The sequence below is a fragment of the Nylanderia fulva genome, unplaced genomic scaffold (genome assembly GCF_048542155.1).
Source record: "Nylanderia fulva isolate GAGA-0341 unplaced genomic scaffold, ASM4854215v1 Scaffold9, whole genome shotgun sequence".
Taxonomy (NCBI): domain Eukaryota; kingdom Metazoa; phylum Arthropoda; class Insecta; order Hymenoptera; family Formicidae; genus Nylanderia; species Nylanderia fulva.
The window spans coordinates 3,624,658-3,648,502 of record NW_028191026.1 but is presented as its reverse complement, the minus strand read 5'-3'; the positions used below and the strand labels follow the sequence as shown (position 1 = coordinate 3,648,502).

Sequence of the window (23,845 nt, the reverse complement as noted above, 5' to 3'; positions counted from 1 at the left end):
ATAATATAATTAATTACATTAGATTTACGGTGACCCATCTTAAAAGACTACTACGTATCTCTTCGCAAAATATATTCCCCTAGTAACTTATTAGATGATTTTTCGGACATTAGAAGACTCATTACATATGTATTATATATATAAATATAAATATAATATATATATAAATATATAAAATAATATTAATATTTATAAATATTTAAATTATAATATTCACATAAATATTTTTATTATTATTATTATTTATAAATATTTATTTAATATACATAAATATTTATTTATAAATATATATTAATATTTATTAATATTTATTATATATATATATATATAACACACATTTAGCATATCACGATATATACCTTGGTGTGGAAATAAAGTAACGCATGATATAAGATTATGATAGAATTTTTATTATCACTCCATGACTAGATAATAATATAAAGATCCGTAATAACTCATAGTGATGTGAAGTTTACGAACTGCGCCAGACATGCGAATTCCTTTTCGGCCGCAGAAGCGGAGAGAAATACGATTCTTATACTGTACAACATTAATTTCTCTTTTATGAGTCTAATATACCTTTCTTGCCGTTTCTTTCCCTTCGCGATATAATCGTACCCGCTGTTATGTGAAACGTACGTTTAAAGGATAGGTAAGAGGAGAGTATGGGATAAGGAGACAGAAAGGTAGGGTAGGGCTGGGAACAATATTTACGTATGTTATATACAATTCTACAGTGACATTCTCTCTCTTTCTGTCTCTTCTGCTGCTACTACTGTTCGTATTGTACGCAAAAACATCATTTAATAGCAATATGAAGCATTTACCATGTTTTTGTACAGAATTTAGAAAATTTATTATAAGCCTTTTGAACGCAATTTTATAACATGCAAATGTGAGCAATCTTTTTTTTCTTTTCAAGAATTAATTGTCACATGCAGTGATCCCTTTTTGATATTCTTTCAAAAAAAAAACAGCACTATTATATAAGAAAATGTTTTTTGTGCATTTAATTAATTTCAATGATTTATATTAATATGATAAACAAAAAGCAATCAATCTAAACAAGCTTCATATTACTATCAAAAGCGTTATTTTTAGTATTTATCGTACATTCAAATGTGAATCGATTCACATATTCTTCTTTTCTGTTTTGATTATCAACATATCAATTTACGCGAATCGGAAACAGATTTCTCTCCCGATTTTTTCTCTCTCGCTTATAAATTACCATTTAATCGACGGCTTTATATGATCTCGTAGTAAATCAACGAGCGAGATGCAGGTTCGAAATTATTTATAATTTTGATCGTTGATTGTGTGCATAGATCGGCATGCAAAAGTAGCAACATAGAACGCATAAGAATCAGAAATCGTAAAATTTTTAAAGATTACATGTTTTATCTTCTTACAGTCACTTCGCAGATTTCACAGATACAATAATTTAATCCATCTGTCAATGCATAATTTTGTACCTTTTGTTTATAACAACTGCTGGACATTAAACATTGTTTCCATTATATTTCAGAGGATTTCCGAATACAAAAATCCTTTTATATTTTGTTTCGGGCGAAGATTGCTTTGGGTATCCGTTCATTGACAGAAGAATTAAAATGCAATCACTTGAATAGATCACATGAACAATGTATGAGCTTGAAAAAAATTTCGCATTTCAACGCAATATCGTTTATAAATTATTTACATAAATTATTATACGCTGTGTCTTTTGTGCGACAATTTTACGCAGCTTTAATTACAAGGAAAAGTTCCCCATTTAAATGGCTCGATTTCGAATATTGTTTCTGTTAAAAAAAGTCGAAAATTCAATAAAGCAAACTTTTCTTACACGAAACTTATGATATATATTACAATAGGTTCTCACACAAGTTGAAATAAAACGACTTTAAATTTTTCTAGGACCAATTAATTGAAATCGAACATTTTAAATTCGATCGACTTTTCTTATATGTCTGACAACAAATTTATTTACAATAAGGAATCTCAAGATTCTAGTGTCACATACAAGCAAGATCGTCAAATTTTACATCTCCGATGTCTGATTTTTAGAATTCAATTAAAATATAAAAATTTAATCAAAAAAAGATAATCAAAAATTTAATAAAATCAAAACGAATCATTTCATTCCGACGATGTATCTCAGAGAACAGTTTTTTTCTTCGATTTAACAAATCACTAAGATATAATAATCTTAAAAAATGTATACTATTTCTATCTTTTTTCTGAGCTCTTACGCATATAAATATTTTCAAACATCTTCGAGACAAAAAAACATCTGTACGTATTAAAACATTAATTGGATTATAAATATTTATACGATTATTCTTTGTTATTCTGTTTTCACAAAAGTGTAGCTGATAAAAATCAGATTCGAAGACAGTGTTTTATGATCATTCATTATCATCTTATGTTAACATTCGTCGTGATGCTGCGAATTCGTCCCGCTGGACCGATTATCGGAGAGAGAAAGAGAGAGAGAAATATTGCGAAACTATCGATGTTATTAAATCTCTTCCCTTCTATGCCACTTTGTTTTATTTGAAACTAAATGAGATCGATGAATTGATGATACCTGGAAATTATTTATCATTATTTATCGATTGATGAATCGGAAATCAGCGGCTATCACATCCGTTCGCCGAATCACGACGAATCGATCCGCGTGTTGAACAGTCCCGGAGGAGAGGGAGAAAGGGGGAAGGGCACGTTTAACACTACCTCCTACTTATTACTCGACAATTAAACTCCGTAATACCAAGAAACGAGGAACTTGTACATAAATATATTTAGATTAATCGTAGTATCGAATTGCGAATCATACGTGTGTCATAAGTGTAACGTTACACGGCGTCGACGATGACGAGAGAGATCGTATGAGGAGGGACGGTGTAAAATACCGGTGTAGAATAACTCGTGAACTCTCGAATTGCGCGAACATCATTAATAATCCGTCGTCGTTGATGAAGATGACATCATGTCATCTTCATCGAGAGTGATATCTCTTCTTGGCAACGTTAATGTTACAGTTTTCGAAAAATTTCAATCTTAACACAGCTCACTAATTCAAATTCATTGCTAACATATCAGTTGTGTGAATTAAAGTATAAAAGATCCAAAAGCCAAAAGATATATGTCTGTTCAAATATTGTTAAAATCTTTCATTGAAACAATTGTATATATATTAATTATAATATATTATTAATTATATATACTATAATTACATATATTAATTAGATAAACTGTTGTAAATTTTATAAATTGTCTTGCAATAAATTAAAAATATTTACAAATGTATTTCTAACATTAGTTGAATTAAAGTATGAAAGATCTAAAAGCGAAAATATATGTCTGTTATCATTTCAAATATTGTTAAAATTTTTCATTGAAATAATTATATATATAGATATATTAATTATAAAAGTTATAATTAATTATATGTACTATAAATATATATATATTAATTAGATAAACCGTTGTTTTATGAATTATTTTTTGCAATAAATTTAAAAAATTTATAAATATAAATATATGTACATGTATATATATTTATAACTACATAATTAATTTTTAAAACAATTTTTTTCAAGGATATAATTTCAAAATATATTATCTGTGCAGCATGTAATACAAAATATTTCAGAAAAATGTCAAATATGTGATGTTATAAAAAAATAATTTTATTCTTATATTTAATAAATAATGAAACCGAGCTTTCGCTTTTCTAGATCTTTCATGTACATATAAATCCTGCATTTAAAGACCCTAAAATAAATTCAGACATTTATCGAACGCGTTCAAATCTTGGATTTTGAAAATTTTCGAAAAATCTTTCGTTCGAGGTAAAGATGAACTTCTCTTCGACGACGACGACGACGACGACGACGACGACGACGGCGTCGCCGATTTCAAACATACGTCCCGCGCCGACAGCACGTTATTCTATACGGTATTTGGCGACGCGCGCTTTTGGCGGGTTATGTGGCGTAATGGGGATGAGAATGATGATGCGCGTGCGGTGGTGGAGGCTCGCCGAGCCAGGAATCCGGCGATGGTGGGAAGTCGGGATAACCGCCGCCGCCACCGCTGCCACCGCCGCCGCCACCTCCGCCACCGCCTCCTCCGCCACCGCCACCGCCGCCGCCACCGCTCGACTCGTTACTCAGATCGGATGCTGGTCCTGGCACCATGCCGCCTGGTCCCCCTGGAATCATATGTTTTCTGTCAGTCCGCAAACTTGCGACATGAGCCGGAATAGTTTAAGATTGAGTCTCTCCCCGTGTGTCAATCTGAGTTATTATATTATCGACCAAGGGAGAGTCGAGGGCTGGGAGAATTCAGGAAGTTTGGACAGTTGAAAATATTGCAAACTTTTCGAAAAATGAGAAAAAACAATGACGAAAAAATTTGAACGCATGAGAGCTGATGAAGAGTGAAAAAAATTGTGGTATGTCAGGACTTCTCTTTCTCTCTGAAATAAATTAATTAAGAAAATCGATAAAGTGCTTCACATTTATTTAATAAATGATATTTTTTTGTAACTTACCGAGAGTAGTGTACACCGAGAGACCAGCATCGGGCGGGTACGGAAACTGGGGCGGTAAGGACGGCGATCTGGACGTTGAGAGATACGGGGGTGTCGTTGCCCCCAGATATCCGCGAGGTGGTCCACCCCCGCCTCCGTTTCCACCACCGCCTGGACTCGCTCCCTCGCCGTCCAGGCCCATATTGACCACCGTTCCGTAGCTGTCATTGCTCAAGTCTGCAAACAGATCCCTTTTGTAAAATATCTCATCAAAAATTAAGGACAAAGAATATGTTTCATCCTCCTATCGATGAATAATTTTTCATCAATGTGTCAATCACATATTATGTTCTTATAGCAGTTGCTAGGCATATAAGATTCTCTTCTATTATAAATGGTAATAATTTCGTCAACCATATCTTATCAAGTGCTATAAACAATTGATATATAATTAAATTAATAATATTACAGATTAATACAAATTAGGTGCTTGAATATTAATATACCAACTCTTCTATTATGTTTGAGACCCTTTTTATTTTATTTCGAGCGAAAAAGTTTGCTTTGGATAGTCATTCACTAACGGGATTAATCGTTTCATAAAAAAAATTGTTGAGAAATAATAGAAATAGATAAAATATAACGATATATGAATTAGAACGTTGGCTAAAGACTGACTAAAATGGATGTTTTGATGGGCTATCTATTCGTAATGAGAAAATTGTCTTTTAATGCCATAACTTTTCGAAGCGGAAAGTCGAGTTGCCGGCATCCATTGTCTGGGATTCCCAGTACCCAGATGCCTGTTATCCGAGGGGAAGACGATCTTGTCAAATATTCAGGAGATCGCAGAGGCTAACTGCCGGCTCACCGTGTCCGAGATTTCAGGAAGATTGCGGGCCATTGAATTTATGCCCGCTATTACCTGTACTTATTCGGGAACGAATACCGCGCACATAATACATTGTTTTGAAAGCGGCTGATGCGATTATTAAAAATAACTTTGATGAATAATTATTTCATGAGTTTCGTTATAATGATATAGCTATCAAACTGTATCCGCATAATGCAATCATTTTATATAAGAAAAGAATAAATTAATTTACATTTAATTTTTAAAAATCTGTTTATAAAATTAAAATTAAATGGACATGTTTTTCATTTGTAACAAAAAATTTTTGTCACGATTATTCGATTATTAATAATATTTACAATTGAGAAGAATTGCGACACACCAGTGCATAATCGTAATATATATAAGTCTCTTTTCCTATTCTTATCTTATATTATTACTTCAGAGAGGATAATAAAATAATAGTGCAACTCACCGTGATGACCAAAGGTGGAGTCCAAGTCTACCTTCAACTCGTCCTTATCAAGGAGCTTATCATGTCTAGGCGAATGACCGCCACCACTGCCCTTCATACTACGGAAGTACTGAGACCATCTTGTTCTGCCAGCATCCTTTTTTAGCCTCTTTTCCTTTGCCCTTCTATAAAGATAAACGATGATAAATAATTCATAATAATCTTTAATATTTTTAACAACTTCGTCGCTAATCGCTTTAAAAAATTTCTTTACAAACAAAATTAATTTATACTTTAAATTTTGCTTAATTAATTTTTACACTATTTCAAAATCTCGTTGATATTCTTAGAAATTATATTTTTAGTAATATTTTGTAAATTGTTGGTATATAGGACGATAGATGCTGCGCTGCTGAAAATAAGGAAAATTCATATGTAACTATATCAGAAAAAAATTTCTAATAGAAGAATGTTTTCCTTTAATATCACGCGTACAATAGATGATAACGATAGAATCAGGAGAAAAAAATAAATTCTGCGACGATAAACGGCTTTTACTCATTGTACTATGTGTACCTAAGTATATTTATAATAAGTACTCTTATCTATCTCTCGAGTATAAATTCTATTCGCCACTATCGCTCCGTTAAAAATGTCCTGGAAAAAAAAATGTATCTTATCTGTCTTAAAGCAGCAAGCGGACGTTAATCTTTCGCGTTACGTCAAGTAGGTATATTGACTCGAATTCGCTAGAAAATTGCATTACACGTGTGCATTTTATAAATTTACCTGGTATACAAATATTTGTTAGCAACATTGATATAAAGGTTTTATTTATTCATCCTTGATGTTACATTTTCACGGCCGCTTTCTAACACTATTCCTCTCTGATAAGAAACGGAGGTCAGCGTCTACGACTCTCCTTTTACAGATAAAAATTTTTTTTCGCAACTTTGTTGCGTTACTTTGTCTAGAATATCACGTAATGCCACTTAAGCGATAAGAGGAAAAATGTGTATCCACGGTTAGAAAGTAACAGAGCTTGCGAATATCATAATGATCGTGGAATATAAGATTAGCGATATTCGTAATACACAATTTTCATATCCCTACAATCTTTTTTTCCTTTGTATCTTTTTTTTATTCCAGATTTATAATCTTGAAAATTAAAAGCGACATTTCTATTTCAGTTAATGTCAATTCATTATAAAATATAAAGAATTTAATGAACTATTTAAAATTTTTTGTATTAAAAAATATATGAATTCGAATATCTTTCGATTGCTTTGGTGAACGGCTTCGGAAACCGTATATTAAGCCATGTTAATGCAGAATCCTAGTGATGAAGCAGAGTGCTTTTTAATTTAATAATTTCGTCAGAATTAATTTTTTCCTCGTGAAATACGTTTCTTTTTTTATTTCTATTTCTTGCAATTTTTCTTATATACGTATTGTATTGAATACATGTTTAAGTGTTCCAGAAAAAGCACCAATTTTTCTTACCTGTTCTGAAACCAGACTTGAACGACACGCATATCGAGGCCTGTATCCTGAGACAGCTGTTCTCGCACGTGCCTCGCTGGTTTTGGACTAGTGTTGTACGCCAGCTTGAGAGTCTCGAGCTGTTTTGCCGTGATCGTTGTTCGTGGCCTTTTATTAGGTTGATCACCGTCTATGCTTCCCCCATCTGCCAGTTCTGGCATTCAAATGAATTATGTATTTTTAATTAATCAATCAACAATTTATTAATAGCTACATATATCAAAAATAGTCAAATGTCTCTATATATTATTTATATTCGCATCATATTTTCTCTTATTCCTTTTATTATGATAAAAAATCACGATACTGCCCCGAATAGAATTTTGACATCGTATACGATATCAAATCATTTTTATATCCCATTTCAAATAACTAATGTCCATCGCTATTTCATACTTATGGTAAGATCACTTCTAAACTGACATTTGTACTTAAGATTAAATCGGTAATAAAAAAAATTGGGCTGTCGAAATAAAATAACATACCGTGTAAAAAGGATTAAATTTTTTGCTTAAAGAAAGGGATTACATCTCACCTTTCGCCTTGGCCTGCTCGTAATCGGGTTTGCAGACGAGTTTCCTATCTTCCATGAGATAAAACTCGTCACCGGTGTCCAGTTGCCGGGAGCAAAGGGCGCACGAGAAACACGTCAGGTGGTAGACCAATTCCTGGGCCCTTCGTACCACCTGCGAAGGCGCCAAGCCTTGGCCGCAGCCCGCGCATTTCGTCCCGAAACGCCTGCCACACCAACAACATACAATATTTTCACATTACATTCACACATTAATGACAAAACTATACGGCTGGCGCAGCTCTCTATCGCGCGATTCCTCAAATCGCGTTAATCTGATAATAATCGGATGCGCATAGCGATATTATATTCACATAATTATATATCCCTGATTAGTGTAATCTATGATGATCTACGAGCGTGTATTTTAGTGTATTATTCTATAATATTTCAATGCACTTATGTGTGAATAATCTTGCACTAATAACGTTGAAAACGATCGACAAAGATATGAATAGAATAAAAGAAAAGCGTTTAATCTTGAGAAAAAAATTGTGACATCTCTTTTACGAATGAGAAATAGCACCTTTACAACGAATATTGATATATTCGATATATGTATCTCAAAAAACATCATTTCTCTTTTGTGCTTTGTTACATATACTTCACTATTATCGATAAGAGGATAAGTCGAACAAATAGTATCGAATAAAAGAGTCGAGAAAATTTTGTATTTCTTTTTTTGATAATTTTATATCGAGGTTAGTATCATTTCCTTGACATAGTCAATAATCGCGATTAAAAAATAAATTAATGACACTTGTCATGATAAACATTTTAAAATGTGTAAAGACAGAATTTCTGTAAATACACGCTAAATATATTAGAAATTTTTGACGCATTTTTAAAATTAATTAAAATAATTGTTTTTAAAAAGATAATTATTTATTTTGCAAAATTAATTGCGAAATAATTAAATACTGCAAAACGTAATGCAATATCGATATTACTGAAATATGAACAGATAACTTAACGAAATTTTAATCCACAGGATACATGCACAGTATTTGTTCGTAAATTATGCAGATAAATTTAATGATAGCAATTATTGGTGCTTACTTGAAGAAGTCATCTTTGCAGAACACGTGGCCGTTTCTCGCGAAACATTTGTCGGTCAACCTGGCACCGCAATCCCGACACGTGAGACATCTTGCATGCCAACATCTCTCGAGAACCCTCAAAACGTATTTGTCCAAAATAACTTCCTGGCATCCACCGCATTTTGGTATCGTGGCTATAACATATAAATCCAAACGATGAATAAACAGTCTTTTTAATACAAAGTATTAAAAAGATAATACAAGATAGCACAATCTTTGGCAGCATGATGTAAAATGTACAATAAAAGAAGGGCCTATGTAAAAATGATACTAACATAACAATAAATTATATAATGTATATAGAATGTCTATCTGTTAATTGCAGATTCCTGAAATAATTTGTAGACGATTTTTTCTCAGTGAAAATGTCAAGGCAAGAAAATACATCAATTGTCAAATTAAGCGATTCAAAAAGAAAAATTTTTTACTACTAACTTTGTGAAACTAACATTTTCGCTCCAAATAATCTCAGAAATCTGTCATTAATAAGTGATACCTACAGTGACCCTAGAACATTGGTAAAACTTTTAATTTTTTTAAATATGTAATTTATTACAATTTAAAATAATATATATTTTATCACGCATATAAAACATACATTATATATTGAAAATAGTCAATCTAAATCACGGTGCATTATATAATATTTATCAAAATAATATATGATATCTAAAATAATGTCAGAATTAAAAAGTAATAATTAAATCAATGTTGTCATAACATTACTATTCTTCTAAATAAAATTGATAATTTGCGAATCGTATCGAATCTTTCTGCAGAATTTTAGCATAAAAAATTATTAAGTCTATAAAACTAATTATTAAATATATTCTGTTAATGTGTTTAGAGTTTCAGAGTTTAATTCCTTATTAATTCCGAGCTTAAGGATTGCACTGATACCCTATTGCTTATACTTTTGAATATATATTCAAAATATGTAGATCCGAGGATCTGCGGTATAAAATATGTATGTACCTCAAGTATTTTTAAATATCCATTAATTTATTTAAAACGGGAAGAGAGAAAGGATCATAAAATCAGGCAATGTCACACGACTGTCAAATTTGACAGACACTCAATATTTTTGGGAAACCCGTTCAGGTTTCAGGTAGCAGACATAACACAACTGAGATACTTTTGCACCAGAATATATTATTTTATAACTAGCACTAATACATATAATACCGCGAAACTAAAATATCGAATGGCCATTTTTTTCGCGTATCTTCGGAAGTTGAACTCGGAAAAGCGAAGCAATTCAAGGAAGAACGTTCGAAGGGTGTTGACAAGGGCGCTTGTCGAACAGACTTACGATGAAGGATCGCCGGGATATGATGCATGGGCAGATGATCGAGCTCGATGGCAGGCTGATCTAAGGGATACATGCCGCCGCGGGTTATCGTGGAAGCGACGCTATCGAGACGATCCGCTCCGTTACGTTGCTCCTGACGAACGTTGCGTGACTCCGGGCTGCTCTGCGGCGTTAGAACGTCGTGCCGCTGCGATCGGTACATCCCTTCCAGAGGAAGAGCCTCGCACCCCAACAACTCCAGTCTTATCTTGGTCATAACTGCTGCCCCGCTTGTTCCACCTGCAGTCTTGCGCTCTCATATATATTATCTACCTCATCGTACGCTAGTCTACAAGACTGATATCGTGTGCTTTCTCGCAATATCGTGATTCCTTTAACGAGACGCTCGGTATCTCCTTCCTGTCTCTGTCAAATGCAAAGGCACTGCGTGGAACGAAACGGTACGGAAAAGAAACTTGAAGTCTCTCAATCATCCAAACAATCTCCGGAGGAACTTTTCTCGTGTGCACAGAATAAGCGAAGACACATTTCATTAGGACTTTTGGTGTAGCCTTCGAAAACTATTGCAAACTCCGCAGACACTTGGACATCTATTTGCGCGAAACTCGCTGGAGCAAGAGCTCCTCATCATCTCTTGGATAAAGTAATTCTGGATAAAGTCAGACATGCGAGATTTCAATGAACCGGGGACAAACGAGTCGACTTTATCTTATCGCATCAAGTGTACAGGTTCCTTATGGGAGAGTGAAAAACACGGAGATATCCGACACACGCGATATGACGAGCACGGTGCAAGGGTACGCGCACGACTGCCTCGCTGGCGATGATGTTGCTCGTGCGCACGTGATATTCATGGGTGTGGCAGCCGAACGGTGGGGCGAGTGCCTGGATTATTGGGTGCAAAGGCACCGACCGGATGCTGGCGTGGGTGCCGATTGGAGAGACACTCGACCGCCTCTAATATGGCGCACGCCAGCCGAACTTGTGCGCCGAAGTCACCCCCGAAGGGATGATGAGCCGAGGGAAGATCTTGTGGAGGGAAGAGACAGAGAGGGAGAGAGACCGACGAAGACAATATTTAATCCTTTCGGACACGAGGCCCCGAAGATGCTGTATAAGATGTTGGACGCGAGCTGATTTTTTTTGTGCATGTAAGGTTTTCTATTCGAACGTTGTTGAAAGTTAAATTTTATTTTTCTTTCCAAGGGGATGATTTCTGATTGCCAGGAGGCTATCAGAAGGTCGATATGCTCGCTTTACTGTTTCAATTATTTATTTTCATTAAAGCAATAGGAATATTAACGGTGTTAAAAATGTGTTAGATCATTTCGTTGTTTGCTGTTAGATTCTTCATAAAATAAATTTTTAATAAAATCTAATTAGATTTCGCCGTTTAAATTAAAAATTCCTGAAAGTATTGAGTCGATTCATAAATACGTACGTAATAAATTGACTTTTTATATAAAATTATGTATCGGTTTTAATCTGTTCTACATTCTCCATTATTAAGTATAATTTGTTCCCGTGTAGACGGTGATTTGTTAATTTCTTTCTCTGATGCAAAAGAGTTTTTCACAAAACCGATCTCGGGCATTATATGAAAATTATTTCCATTTAATAAATTAGGGAATTACCTGAACAATTATAGAAATCTGAAGGTCTGGAGAAAATAAGGAAGACTTATACTGAAAAAAAGTCAGAGAAGGCCTCGTTGTTTGTGTCGGATATTGAAAATCCCTGGAAACATGTAGTGTCGTTTAATAACTCGTCGCAGATTTTAGCGATGCATCGCGGTGGGCTGTATTCATTGAAATCGTCGCCCAAAAGAATTCACGAATCATCCCTCGAGAGTTTCTTTGAGCTTGCTGGTTCTCTTCGATTCGGGAGGCAACCAGGAGCCGGCAGTAAGGATAGCGGCTGGCTGAGTAAGACTCGGAGTAAAAAGGAAGAGGATGCAAAGAGGGAGGAAAAAAGAGGCGCAGAAGGGAGGGAAAGAGGGTGACAGGACACAAAAGGAATCCAGCGAAATTAAGAACGATCACGGGGATGAGGGACGCCATTTTATAATCTTGAGATCATTCGCGTATATCTCTCTCACCCTCCGCTCTTCATTTTATTTTCTTCCTTTTTTTACTTTCCTCTTTAACGATTGCTCGTGCATTTTCGATTGCACGCGCATATAAACGCATATAGAAATCGTGAAAACGACAGCTGTAAATACAGAATCGAATTGATTAATCTTCGAATAATTCCTTAATTAATAGTTCGACGAAACACTCACGTTGAAGAAAAAGCAAGAGAATTATGATGAAATATTAATTAATGAACTTATTAATTAGAATATTTTAAATTAAAACAGTTAAAATTAATTTAAATATTTTATGTTATAAATTGTATAGAAATAGATAGAGTAGATGCATATATAATATTTTATTGACTCATTTTTAGATATTTCTTATTCATACATTAATTTTGTTTCTCATATTTCAATTTAGCATGTCTATATACTTTACTGCAAATATTGTAACTTAGTATGTATTATCATCTTTCTCTATTTAAAATGCATTATTAATCCCCCAAATTTATATTCATTTAACAGCACTATATTCAAATTCATTTATCGCTATATTATTGTATTTATCTATTTATTTCTTAACGATTCCATTCACGTTTTAGCGCGATAGAATTTTTTCCAAAAAATATTTGGGACGCGACGATTTAATCGATCACTTTCATGGGTTTTGCCATGAAGCAGATACATATGTATAAACGTACCACGCGTTTTACGCATTCAGATATATACGTCGACGGAAGTCGCATAAAGACTATGATCGATGTGCGCGATATTTTTCTAACGCATCGCGACGATCGTTAAATTTTCCACCTGACCACGAAATGACAGATGGCACGGTACTCTCTATGTGCGCACAGATACCCATAAAATCTGTCATGCATACGTGTATTGCCAAAAGGGTGGATCGCCGAAAGTAAGCCACGCGATAAATGAATGTCAGAATTGCCTGACATTCAAGTTAATGTCAAGTGTAACACCCTACTAAATACGCTAAATATGATATTTGAATGGTGTATGTAAAATATATTTTAAATTAGTTGCGTGTAATTTTTAATAGAAGATTCAAATTGTAGTATATAGGATGTATCTAGGATAGATGTCCAAAAATGCATCGTTTTCACATCAGTCTTGTATAGAAATTTAAGATACTTAGAAAGTTTATTTTATTTTCGACAATACAGAACAATAGAAAATAATTCTTACAAAATAATTTATTCTCGAACAAAATGGGCAAATTGTTTTCCAAAAATTGTCTCTAAGCAATACTTGTCAAATATCCTGACAAGAAAAAGGGTCAATTAAAAAATCATTTTTGGACATATATATATATGATTTCAATGAATAAAATATGCTCCTAAAGTATATAATTATGTTCACAAAAGATAGAAACTACATATTATAAATTTATGTAATTTCAATCATGTCTTATAAAATTAAAGAGATTTCTCTCTCCGTCTCTTGCTCAGAAATGAAATTTTCCGAAAGTCTACGTAAAAAATAAAATAGACTTATCTAGAAAAGTTCCGTACGAGAAAGAGATATATTACCAAGTATCTTGTCATCTAAAGAAAGACTTGACTGAGAAAACTAATCTTATCGCCGACGATATCGCCGGCCGTCGATTTTCCTGCGGACGCAATTACTGTTCCCTCTCACGAATCGAACTCTTGATTTCGACGACGACCCTCTTGGCGAAATCGGCGACGATGTCGGGAGGGCGTCTTTGCGATTGCGCGACCTCGTGACTTCCGTGGGCGTCTTTCTACTCGAGCTTCGATCACCACCCTTTGTCAGTTTCCGTCGCACACACGTCGACACGCCTCCGGGAGTCGTCTGTCATCGTAAAAAGCGTCGCCGCGGGGTGGCTGCAGGCGTGTAGCGTATATAAGGGTGGAGGGTGCGTTCGCGTTTCGCGCATCTACACTTATTGTTAGTTCGCGCGACGTTTATCGATGTAAAGTTTCTGGTATCGCGCCCTCGGAGGAAAACAAAAATTTATCCCAAGCACCGGAGTAGCCACGCGAGAAGGAAAAGATTTTTTCTCGAATTCTCGGTATAACAGATGCACATTTAAAATATAAATATATAAAATATATATTTAAAATGTATAAAAAAATATATTAAAATATATTCCTCGAGATATGGAAAATAGATATAGGGAATACCAGGTGGAATCAATTGTTACAAGGTCTAGACGCATAATTAGTGAACGAAGAGCTGACCGCTATGAAATATAAAGACCCATATATACAAGGCACGTTTTTTAATTTAACTTGCTCCAAGCCGGATGAGGAGAGATTGGTGGGATGAGATGGGAGAAGACCTGCGAAGGTAGTCCAACTCGGGGGAATACGACTGCATATAATCGAATTTGCACCGGAGAGATCTCTTTCTCTATGGGCGTTTCCATTACGTTGGCGGGCGATAAATTACGCCACCCTTTGCCGCGTAAATAGATTTGAATTTATGCCGCCCGTTCTGCCCCATTTACGCATATGGTTTTTTATTTCTCTTATCCAACCAGAGAAACGGCGAGTCCTTTTGTCGAGACCGTCGGTTAACTTGCGTTAACCATATAGCAATGCCATTAATATTTCTCATACATTTTTGTTTATTAATATCCTGTTTATGTTCTTATTATAACACGAAAACCAAAGAGAAGCGAAATAAATATTAAAATATAGAGAAAACAATTTTAATTTGAAAAAATTAATTTTAAAAAATTAAAGTTATTTGAATAATATAATACGAATAAAATATTAAATAGAGAACTGTGTCTTTTATTAATTTTTTTCCCTTACGTATACCACATCGATAATTGAGAAAAGTGAGAAGAAATTAATATAGAGTATTAAAAAAAATTGTCTTTCAACGTTAGACAAAATACAAAAGTAAAACATAGAAATGTTTAAGGGCGAAAAGAAAAATCTTTTTTCATATTATTACGAAAAGTTTACAGCACGTTATAAAAAAAATATAGCTATTCTACTTTTAGAAATTGTTGTACATATTTGCGCAAGGATACAAAAATGTTGCAAAGATTATAAAAAGAGAAAGAATCCCACTTTTCAGGAAACTTCAATTATTCGTGTCTTTCGCAGAGAAGAGGAGCGCCGAGAAAGGAGAAAAAAAAATAAAATAGCGAAAACTTTTTACTTTATATATATACTCCTTTACGACCTGATATCCTCGCGAGCGCACATTTCAACTATATCCCGCTCGAAATCTGGAAATGGGGTTCAACTCTGAAATGCCAAAGTTCTGCCTCCTCCGGACCCAAGTGCGGCCAATATATGTATACGCGAGTCGGATGTGCACCAGATGTGCCATTGTGCTGGTCGAGGAAGAGTGAGTGGGTATAGGTGTACGTGTTTCAGGGTGCGCATATCCACACCGATAAAGGAGAGCGAGAGCAGGATGAAAGAGACTCTCGTCGCGTGGGTGCATCATGGACCTGGTGGGACAACTGATGGATGCCTTTCTAGGCTTTCTGCTACCTAAAATATCGGCTTCGAAAGCGGCCAGAACCCTCGCAAAACCCCGTGGTCCCATTGTCATTCTCGAACGAGAGATGATCTCTGTCTCTCTTTCGAGCTCCGACGATTAAATAGGCTTAAGTGACATACGGATGCGCATTCGTCCGTTGCACTTGTCGAGAGAGACCTTTCCGTCTCGCTCCACATCGGATTTACCTAACAGGTACAGTGGGAGAAATTTATACGCTCCAAGGGCTATGAAACTCATCCGGAGAGCGGATATTTCGATTTAATTTAACCGGACGTAATTCGATAAAAATTAATATTAACAATAAAAAAATTTTAATATATAATTTATTATGCATTAATATTTTATTATATGTATATTATAAATATTCTAATAATAATTCTAATAGCTTCTAATTAATATACAATTAAAATGAAAACATAATGTTAAATAATAATTTCGTTACGCAGAGAGAGAATTTTTCAGAGAAGAGTTTCTCTATTACTATTTACCGCAATAAAAATATTAATATCTATCACTTATATTTTCAGGGTTAAATTATAAGAGAAAATTTTCTCCGTCTATTATATTTAATATTGTTAAAATATTGACAATTAAAATATTCTTCCATTGTCACAATTGATAATTCCAATATCAAGCAGTCGTGCGACATTATTATCTTAACGATGATTAATTCAAGTGCAATCTAGTGATTTATGCGCCGCCAAAGATTTTGCGCGACCGGGGTTTTAGAAGACTCCCGCTCATGAATACAGAATCCGCGTCGTATCGAGGGTGATTCCGACCAGCAATAAAACGAATCCGACGTATGCCTAACCAACGATATTAATAAATCCAATATCTTCCGACCGATAAAACGGCAACCGAGCCGTCGCGCTATTCCGAGCCCATCCCCTCGTTTCATAAACAGTTGGCCCGTTCATGTGCGCGCGCGGAATCGTCGGAAATTGTGCAAATACGTATAAAATACGCACAATGTGTCCGCGGAGCCGCGTAATACGCGTTGTGGCTCACGAGTCTTCGACAAAAATGCACCAGACTCCGATATGCCCTTCCATTCATTCGTTTTCATTTCTATTATTTATCTTTGCAAGCGTATAATATTATTATCCACATGTAATATTTATTTATTTCTTGCTGTTTAACGGGGTGTCCAGCAGACTCGATGAAAAAAAATCTCCGATTTTTTCAGATTTTCCAAGACCAGAAATTAATTTTTTCACTGACTTTTTAATATTATTTTTTCCAAATATATCATTTGCATATTATCCATATGATAAATGAATTCAATATTAAATCGTGATATTCTTGAGATACTTTTGTCAACAATGAAAAGGCTCGGAAGTTAAAAAAACAAAAATTTTAATCAATTATACAATCTGCATTATGCATGATAATCGAAACAAACATGTCACTATAAACTATTTAATCAATCACCTTTTTCATTTATATTATATCAATTTTTTAAATTTTATCTCTATAAAACACATTGAAATAAAATAACACGACGATGAAAATATAAATTATAACGAACACGCTGAAATTTTTAACAACACAGAAAATTAGCGTCAAGGAAAAGTTTACATTTATTTAATAAAAAAGTTCAAAGTATTGAGACAAATGTGAAAAAATCCAGATAAATGGTAAAAAAATCTCCTGACTTTTCCCTGACAATTCTGGTTTCCCAGATTTCCCTGATCGTAGACACCCTGTTTAATCAATTCAAATGAATCGAGAAAGAATGAATTATTAAATTGTTAATTAAATCAAATAAAATGAAGATGATAGTTAAGGACGAATCTGAAGGGCAAATCACGACACCATCGGCTGTCGTAGTCGACATCGCGTTATCAAAGCACAACGAAGTTGATGTTTATGAAGATACGAGTAGAGCAAGTACCGTAATAGAGTAAATGAGGGTTTCCCCACACGAGCAGGATGGTCTCCCGCACGCATTATTTATGCGCACCGCCCATTGCGTGTCGTGAATATATGTACGTGCTTCGAGTCGCGCATATGGGGACATTAGCTACCCCATTAAGCATTTCATCCGCGTGCTCCTCTCGCAGGGAAAAAAAAGAAGGACGTACCTGGACGGACCTTCGCCGACGAATCGATCACTTACGCAGTGGGGTCCGCATGACGTTTGCAAATTACATTGAATCGTATGGGTACATCGATAAACTCGACCGGGATATATATATATATATTTTCAACTTGCGGAAGAATTTGCTAAATTCTCTATATATGAAGATTGGAAATTAAAAAACTGTAAACTAAAAATTTAGTTTTCAAGTTGCACGACTGAAAAATTAATATATACTCAAACAAAATTTTAAAGATTTTATATAACAATTTTTTTGTTAGTAGATTATTTGCAAAAGATACTATTTTATTTTTGAAATAATCGATAAAATTTCAGGTTGCAAGAATTGGCTAAATTCAACATGAAAAAACTGTAAACTAAAAATTTAATTCTATATAGTTGTATATGACTTGAAAAATTAATATGCAAAAGAAAATTCATTTTAAGAATTTGACATGACATTTAATACTAAATAAACAATTCTTTTCAGTTAGCGTCTGACATATCTTATTAGATAAGTGTCATATTATTTGCAAGAGAGAAAATTATGCGAGTCATGTTTAAGTAATGACATAATTGACAGCCTCGTTTATGCAAATATTTCAATCTAATCTCTAAGGGAAAAAGATCGATCTTGCATAATCAATGACACCCCCGTTTCGATCGTGATAGACATTTTTTTATTCCACTATTCGCTTAGCCTACTTTCGCGAATTGTTACAACTCACGATCACACGGTGTAATAACGTGCGTTGGTGTAAAGATACGCCACACACGTGTGCACGCACGTTACGTATACATCCGCACCTCCGTAACGTCACTCGGTATATGTACTGCGGGTTAGAACATTTAGCGAGTACATTAAGGAAATTGCGTGGACTCTTTGCACCGCACCCTGCTGCAGACTCGTGCCATATTAAAGCACACACGAAGGAAGCATCGGGGCGACTGGAGGTGGCCTCTTCCGAAGCAGTGTCTCTCAAAGTCTGCAGCAACGCAAGATGAAGAGACACCTCTAATTTCTTTTTCAACGAATAAATACATGTTCCTTTTTTACTTAATATTAATATTAAATTTAATATTAATTAATGTACATATTATATGATATTAATATTAATATTTAATAAACAAATATACACATACAATAATGAATATATTAACAGATTAGTTTACGAGTTTATCTTTCCTAAAATGTGTTAAGGTATAACTTTTTTTAACGATACATGACTCGCTTTAATTTCTATAGCTTTCCAATTCGAAACTGGCTACTTTCATTATCCCTGATTTAATTTTGAGAAACTCTGCCGGAGAGGAGCAACGCGCTCGCACCCTTCGGCGCATCAGTATAAGTAAAGCAGGACCTAGAAAAAGAGGATACCGAGTGTTACCGAGATAAAGGGAGATAACGGGGCCCGGAGAGAAGACAGAGAGCCAATGGGGCGAAGAAGAGAGTCGTGGATATCCGAGGGTGGAAATGGGGAAGCTGCGCTTCCACCAGACCCTGGGTCGAGACAAGTAGGGTCAAGTGAACTAAAGCGAAACTACCGGGGACGCGGGTGTTAAAGGGACAATATACTGGTCTCTCGCGTCGTACGGGGTGGTTGAGGGAGGAGAGTCGAAGATGGGTTTAATCTATTACCGACTCTCTCGGGCCAAGTGGCTTCTTGTTACACGCTCATTTGGACGAGACGGAATCTCCGAACCGATATGACGGAAAACGCAAACAAAGATCCGGAATGTCCAGCAGACTCGATGAAAAATTCCTTGACTTTTTCAGATTTTCCGAGATTAGGAATTCATTTCTTCCCTGACTTTTTAGGATTATTTTTTCCAAATGTATATATCTATATGATAAATCGATTAAATGTTCAATCATGAAATCCTTGAGATATTTTTGTCAATAATGAAAAGGTTCGGAAGTTAAAACAAAAATTTCAATCAATTATACAATCTGCATTAAATGTACGATAATCGAAACAAACATGTCACTATAAACTATTTAAATAATTTTTATTTATATTATATCAAATTTTTTAGTTTTGTCTCTATCAAACATATTAAAATAAAATAACACGACGATGAAAATATAAATTAACGAACACGCTGTATAGATAAATCGATTTTTAACACTTCCAAAAAATCTGGAAAATCCAGATAAATAATAAAATTTCCAGACTTTTCCCTGACAATTCCAGATTTATAAAATTCCCTGACCGCTAGACACCCTGGAAGATGAAGCTGATGCGATCACATTTTGAAGACTCTATATTACTTTGCGTTGTACATGAAGACATTCATTAGTTGATGATTTGAACTGGAAAAGGAATTTAAAAATGCAATCTTATTACACGAAGATACACAATCATTTGTGCTTTTTCAATTAGTCAACAATGACAATTGTTTCCTCGTTCATTCACGGTTTGATGATTTAATTTTCAAAACCGGAAAAGGGAGGAACAGATGTCTTTAATACCTCTAAAAATAATTTTGTCATCCGATTGACGAATCATTTGCCGGGATTCGTAAGCGGAGCGCAACGTCGTCGTTTCTACGTGGACACGTTATTTCCGGAAAAGGTCAACGTAGCCGGAAATCAAAAGGTCACAAGGTGTCGGCGTAGCGGGACGTTATTAATTTATTTTTCTCGGCTCACCGAACACGCAGCTGCTTTCACGAGTTTATACCTTCGTGTGTATAAAACAATTGTTACAAGATATTTTTGATTCGAAATTAGAGAGAAAAGAAAGAGATCAAAGAGATAATATTAATATTAATATTAATTAATATTAATCAAAGAGATAATATTATTTAAATAATATTCTCTTTAACGCGCTTTTAGATTTTTATCATAATTTTCTATATCTTTACCCAGGTAGAAATCTGCCTCGAGATTTGCCGAGATTAAATACAGGGCCTAGATATAAAAATCCAGTTTGAAATATATGTCTAAGTTCAGAATACATCCTAGAAATTTACCTTTATTTTACCGAAGAAAAAAATAATCGGAAAAATCTGCATTCTATCTGGGTTCTAGATTACCACTGACATATTTTTTCCAGATTAGAATAAATATGAAACTATAAATGGGGCCAGGATCGAATAATTTAGCTTATAGAAATAATTATAATACAAATCAAACAAATATTTTAAAAAATTATAGGTTCTAGTTAGACTCCAAATAATTTTTCTACAAATTTTAGGCGTAGTCTTGAGCCCACCCGGATTCTGCGATAAGGTCTGTATGATTCAGGTCCCAAACTTTACACAGGGTCTAGTTAGATATTTTTACCTAAATTCCAGAATTATCTTTAAAAGAATGTTTAGAGCCCTGATTATTTCTACCTGCGGGTAGTACAAAAAAATATTTCAATTTTTTCATATCGTTTCCAAAATAAATTATATGTGTAGTATGTATAAAACACGTATAATTTATTTTACAAGAAAATGAATAAGTTAAAAAAAAAAATTAAAATATTTTTTAATACATATACATATTTCTTAAAATCAAATCTATAAAAATCTAGATATCACAGTGTAAGAATTATTATGTTTTTTATAGTAGAATATCCATGTTTCCAGATGAGAAATATCAATGCTCTTTTATCACAAACATGAATATCAGTTTTAAGTATATGATCATAATATCCTTAAAATATAAAAATGTATTTATCAAATACGCAATCTTTGTTTTTAATCTTTTTAAAGTTAAAATAAAATTTAACTTTAATGACAAAAAATATGGCAAGATTCCACAACTGAAAATTCGTTCTCTTAACTTTTCAAAGCATTGATCACACGATCATCGTCTTCCTCGAGGACGAATTTTTCCTCCGCGGAGGAAAAAGTCGCGAGGAGCACGTGAACGAGACGGATTCGTTTCGGTTCTCACATTATATCACCGGGTGCATGTCCCAGGAGATGAGTGAACCGGCCGAGGGAATTCGCCTGGGAATTATGAGAACGGCATGGCAAACGCCAAACCCAAGAGTATCCGATGTACGCGCTAGCATATTGCTAGCACACCGTGGAAGCCCCCGGGGCTTTCCATGCCAGGAGTCGAGGTCGAGCGAAAAGAAGACAGAGAAAGAGAGAAAGGAAGGTAGAGGACGACCCGCTTGCTGGGTTCATTGTGTCCGTGTTGTCATCGTTGTTCATGGTCTTACGCCGCACTTGACGTTCACCCGATGATGATGGCACCCATGGGTGCCAATGAGAGCCAGCTTGGACGCCTTCTCTCACGATTAAATTCCAGGGTGCCAGCAGACTCAATGAAAAAAATTCCCTGACTTTTTCTGATTTTCCAAGATCAGAAATTTATTTTTCTCTGATTTTTTTAGTATTATTTTTTCCAAATATATATATCATTTGCATATATCTATATGATAAATCAATTAAATGTTCGATCATGAAATCCTTGAGATATTTTAATCAACAATGAAAAGGTTCGGAAGTTAAAACAAAAATTTAAATGAATTATACAATCTGCATTATGTACGATAATCGAAACAAACATGTCACTATAAACTATTTAAATAATCACCTTTTTATTTATATTAAATTTTTAATTTTATCTCTATTAAACACATTGAAATAAAATAACACGACGATGAAGATATAAATTAACAAACACGCTGTAGATGAATCGATTTTTAACAACACAGAAAATTAGCGTGCTGGGAGTCAAGAAAAAGTTTATATTTATTTAATAAAAAATTTCAAATTATTGAGACAAATGTAGAATGTAAAAAAATCCACATAAATAGTAAAATTTTCTGACTTTCCCCTGACAATTCCAGATTTATCAAATTCCCTGACCGGACGATGTCCGGTTTTTCAAATTTCCCTGACCGCTAGACACCCTGAATTCATGTCCGAGGTGATGCGTTTTATTCACGAGTTCGCTCAACCTTGAACTCTCTCTTACGAAGTTTAAGAAAGGCTTTCTACAAGATAAAGATTCGATGGTAAATTCTTAATTCGCGTTAATTCTTTACTCGCTGGTTCTTTTGGACCTTATTACGCGTCGCGACCTTGAATTATACAAGTCTCGTAAATAATTTTTCAGATCAAGTACGTAGATTTTGAAAAAGTCGTCATTTTCTTAGAATTCAGAAAGTACTGACGTGTATTAGTTATTTCGGTTATGAGAGACTGTAATTATATACAACTACAATTCGATAAAATTATAATAAAATAAAATTGAATTTATCATTACAATAATAAGAGACTAGTGACTATTTTAAAATTCAATGCAATGTTGTAATTTACAGTATAGTATAATGCTTGTCACTAAATAATTTTAATTTATTTAGAAAATGAATGAAGCTAATAAATAACTCGAAAAAGAAGACTTATTTGATGATTAAAGAAAAATAAAAAAAATTGTAATCGATATGCTGAAAATTGTCCAAAAGAAAAAGAAAAATATTCAAAATAATTGAAGAAAAATTTTAAAACAATGAATTGTCAAAACGAAAAAAGTCATTTTCAAAATTAATTTGGCTATTCTTAGCCCTTTTCATATCTGAATTTCTATACCAGAGCCTTTTTAATTTATTATTTTATCTGATACTAATCTTTAGAAGATCCCGCTCTTAAGATAATCCTTTTACCATTTAGAACAGGATACTCTAAAAATAAAAAAAAATAAGAATACAAAATTGTTTCAGTGTTCATTAAGAACAATTTGAGAGAGCTCGGAAAATCGGTCTTATACATATACTTGGCCGTATCAAATGCTTATCGCTTGAAAAATACAGGCGTGTGAGGGGGCGAAATCAGTGAATCGCGGTAATAATCGGGAACATCG

General features: G+C 34.2%; 1 protein-coding gene across 2 annotated transcripts in view; it reads right to left on the bottom strand.

The window, feature by feature from the left end:
* Positions 1-3,607: 3,607 nt before the first annotated feature.
* Lim3 (Lim3 homeobox protein) overlaps positions 3,608-23,845 on the bottom strand; it is a 42,722-nt gene continuing 22,484 nt past the window's right edge. The window contains exons 3-8 of one of the 2 annotated variants that reach the window (XM_029301706.2): positions 9,020-9,194; positions 7,925-8,136; positions 7,351-7,543; positions 5,869-6,032; positions 4,562-4,777; positions 3,608-4,219 (exon numbers count right to left, since the gene is read on the bottom strand). In XM_029301706.2, the coding sequence (XP_029157539.1) occupies positions 3,993-4,219; positions 4,562-4,777; positions 5,869-6,032; positions 7,351-7,543; positions 7,925-8,136; positions 9,020-9,194 (1,187 nt within the window). In that variant the 3' untranslated portion in view covers positions 3,608-3,992. The remainder of the gene's footprint in view (positions 4,220-4,561; positions 4,778-5,868; positions 6,033-7,350; positions 7,544-7,924; positions 8,137-9,019; positions 9,195-23,845) is intronic. The other variant, XM_029301707.2, reaches the window with a different exon arrangement.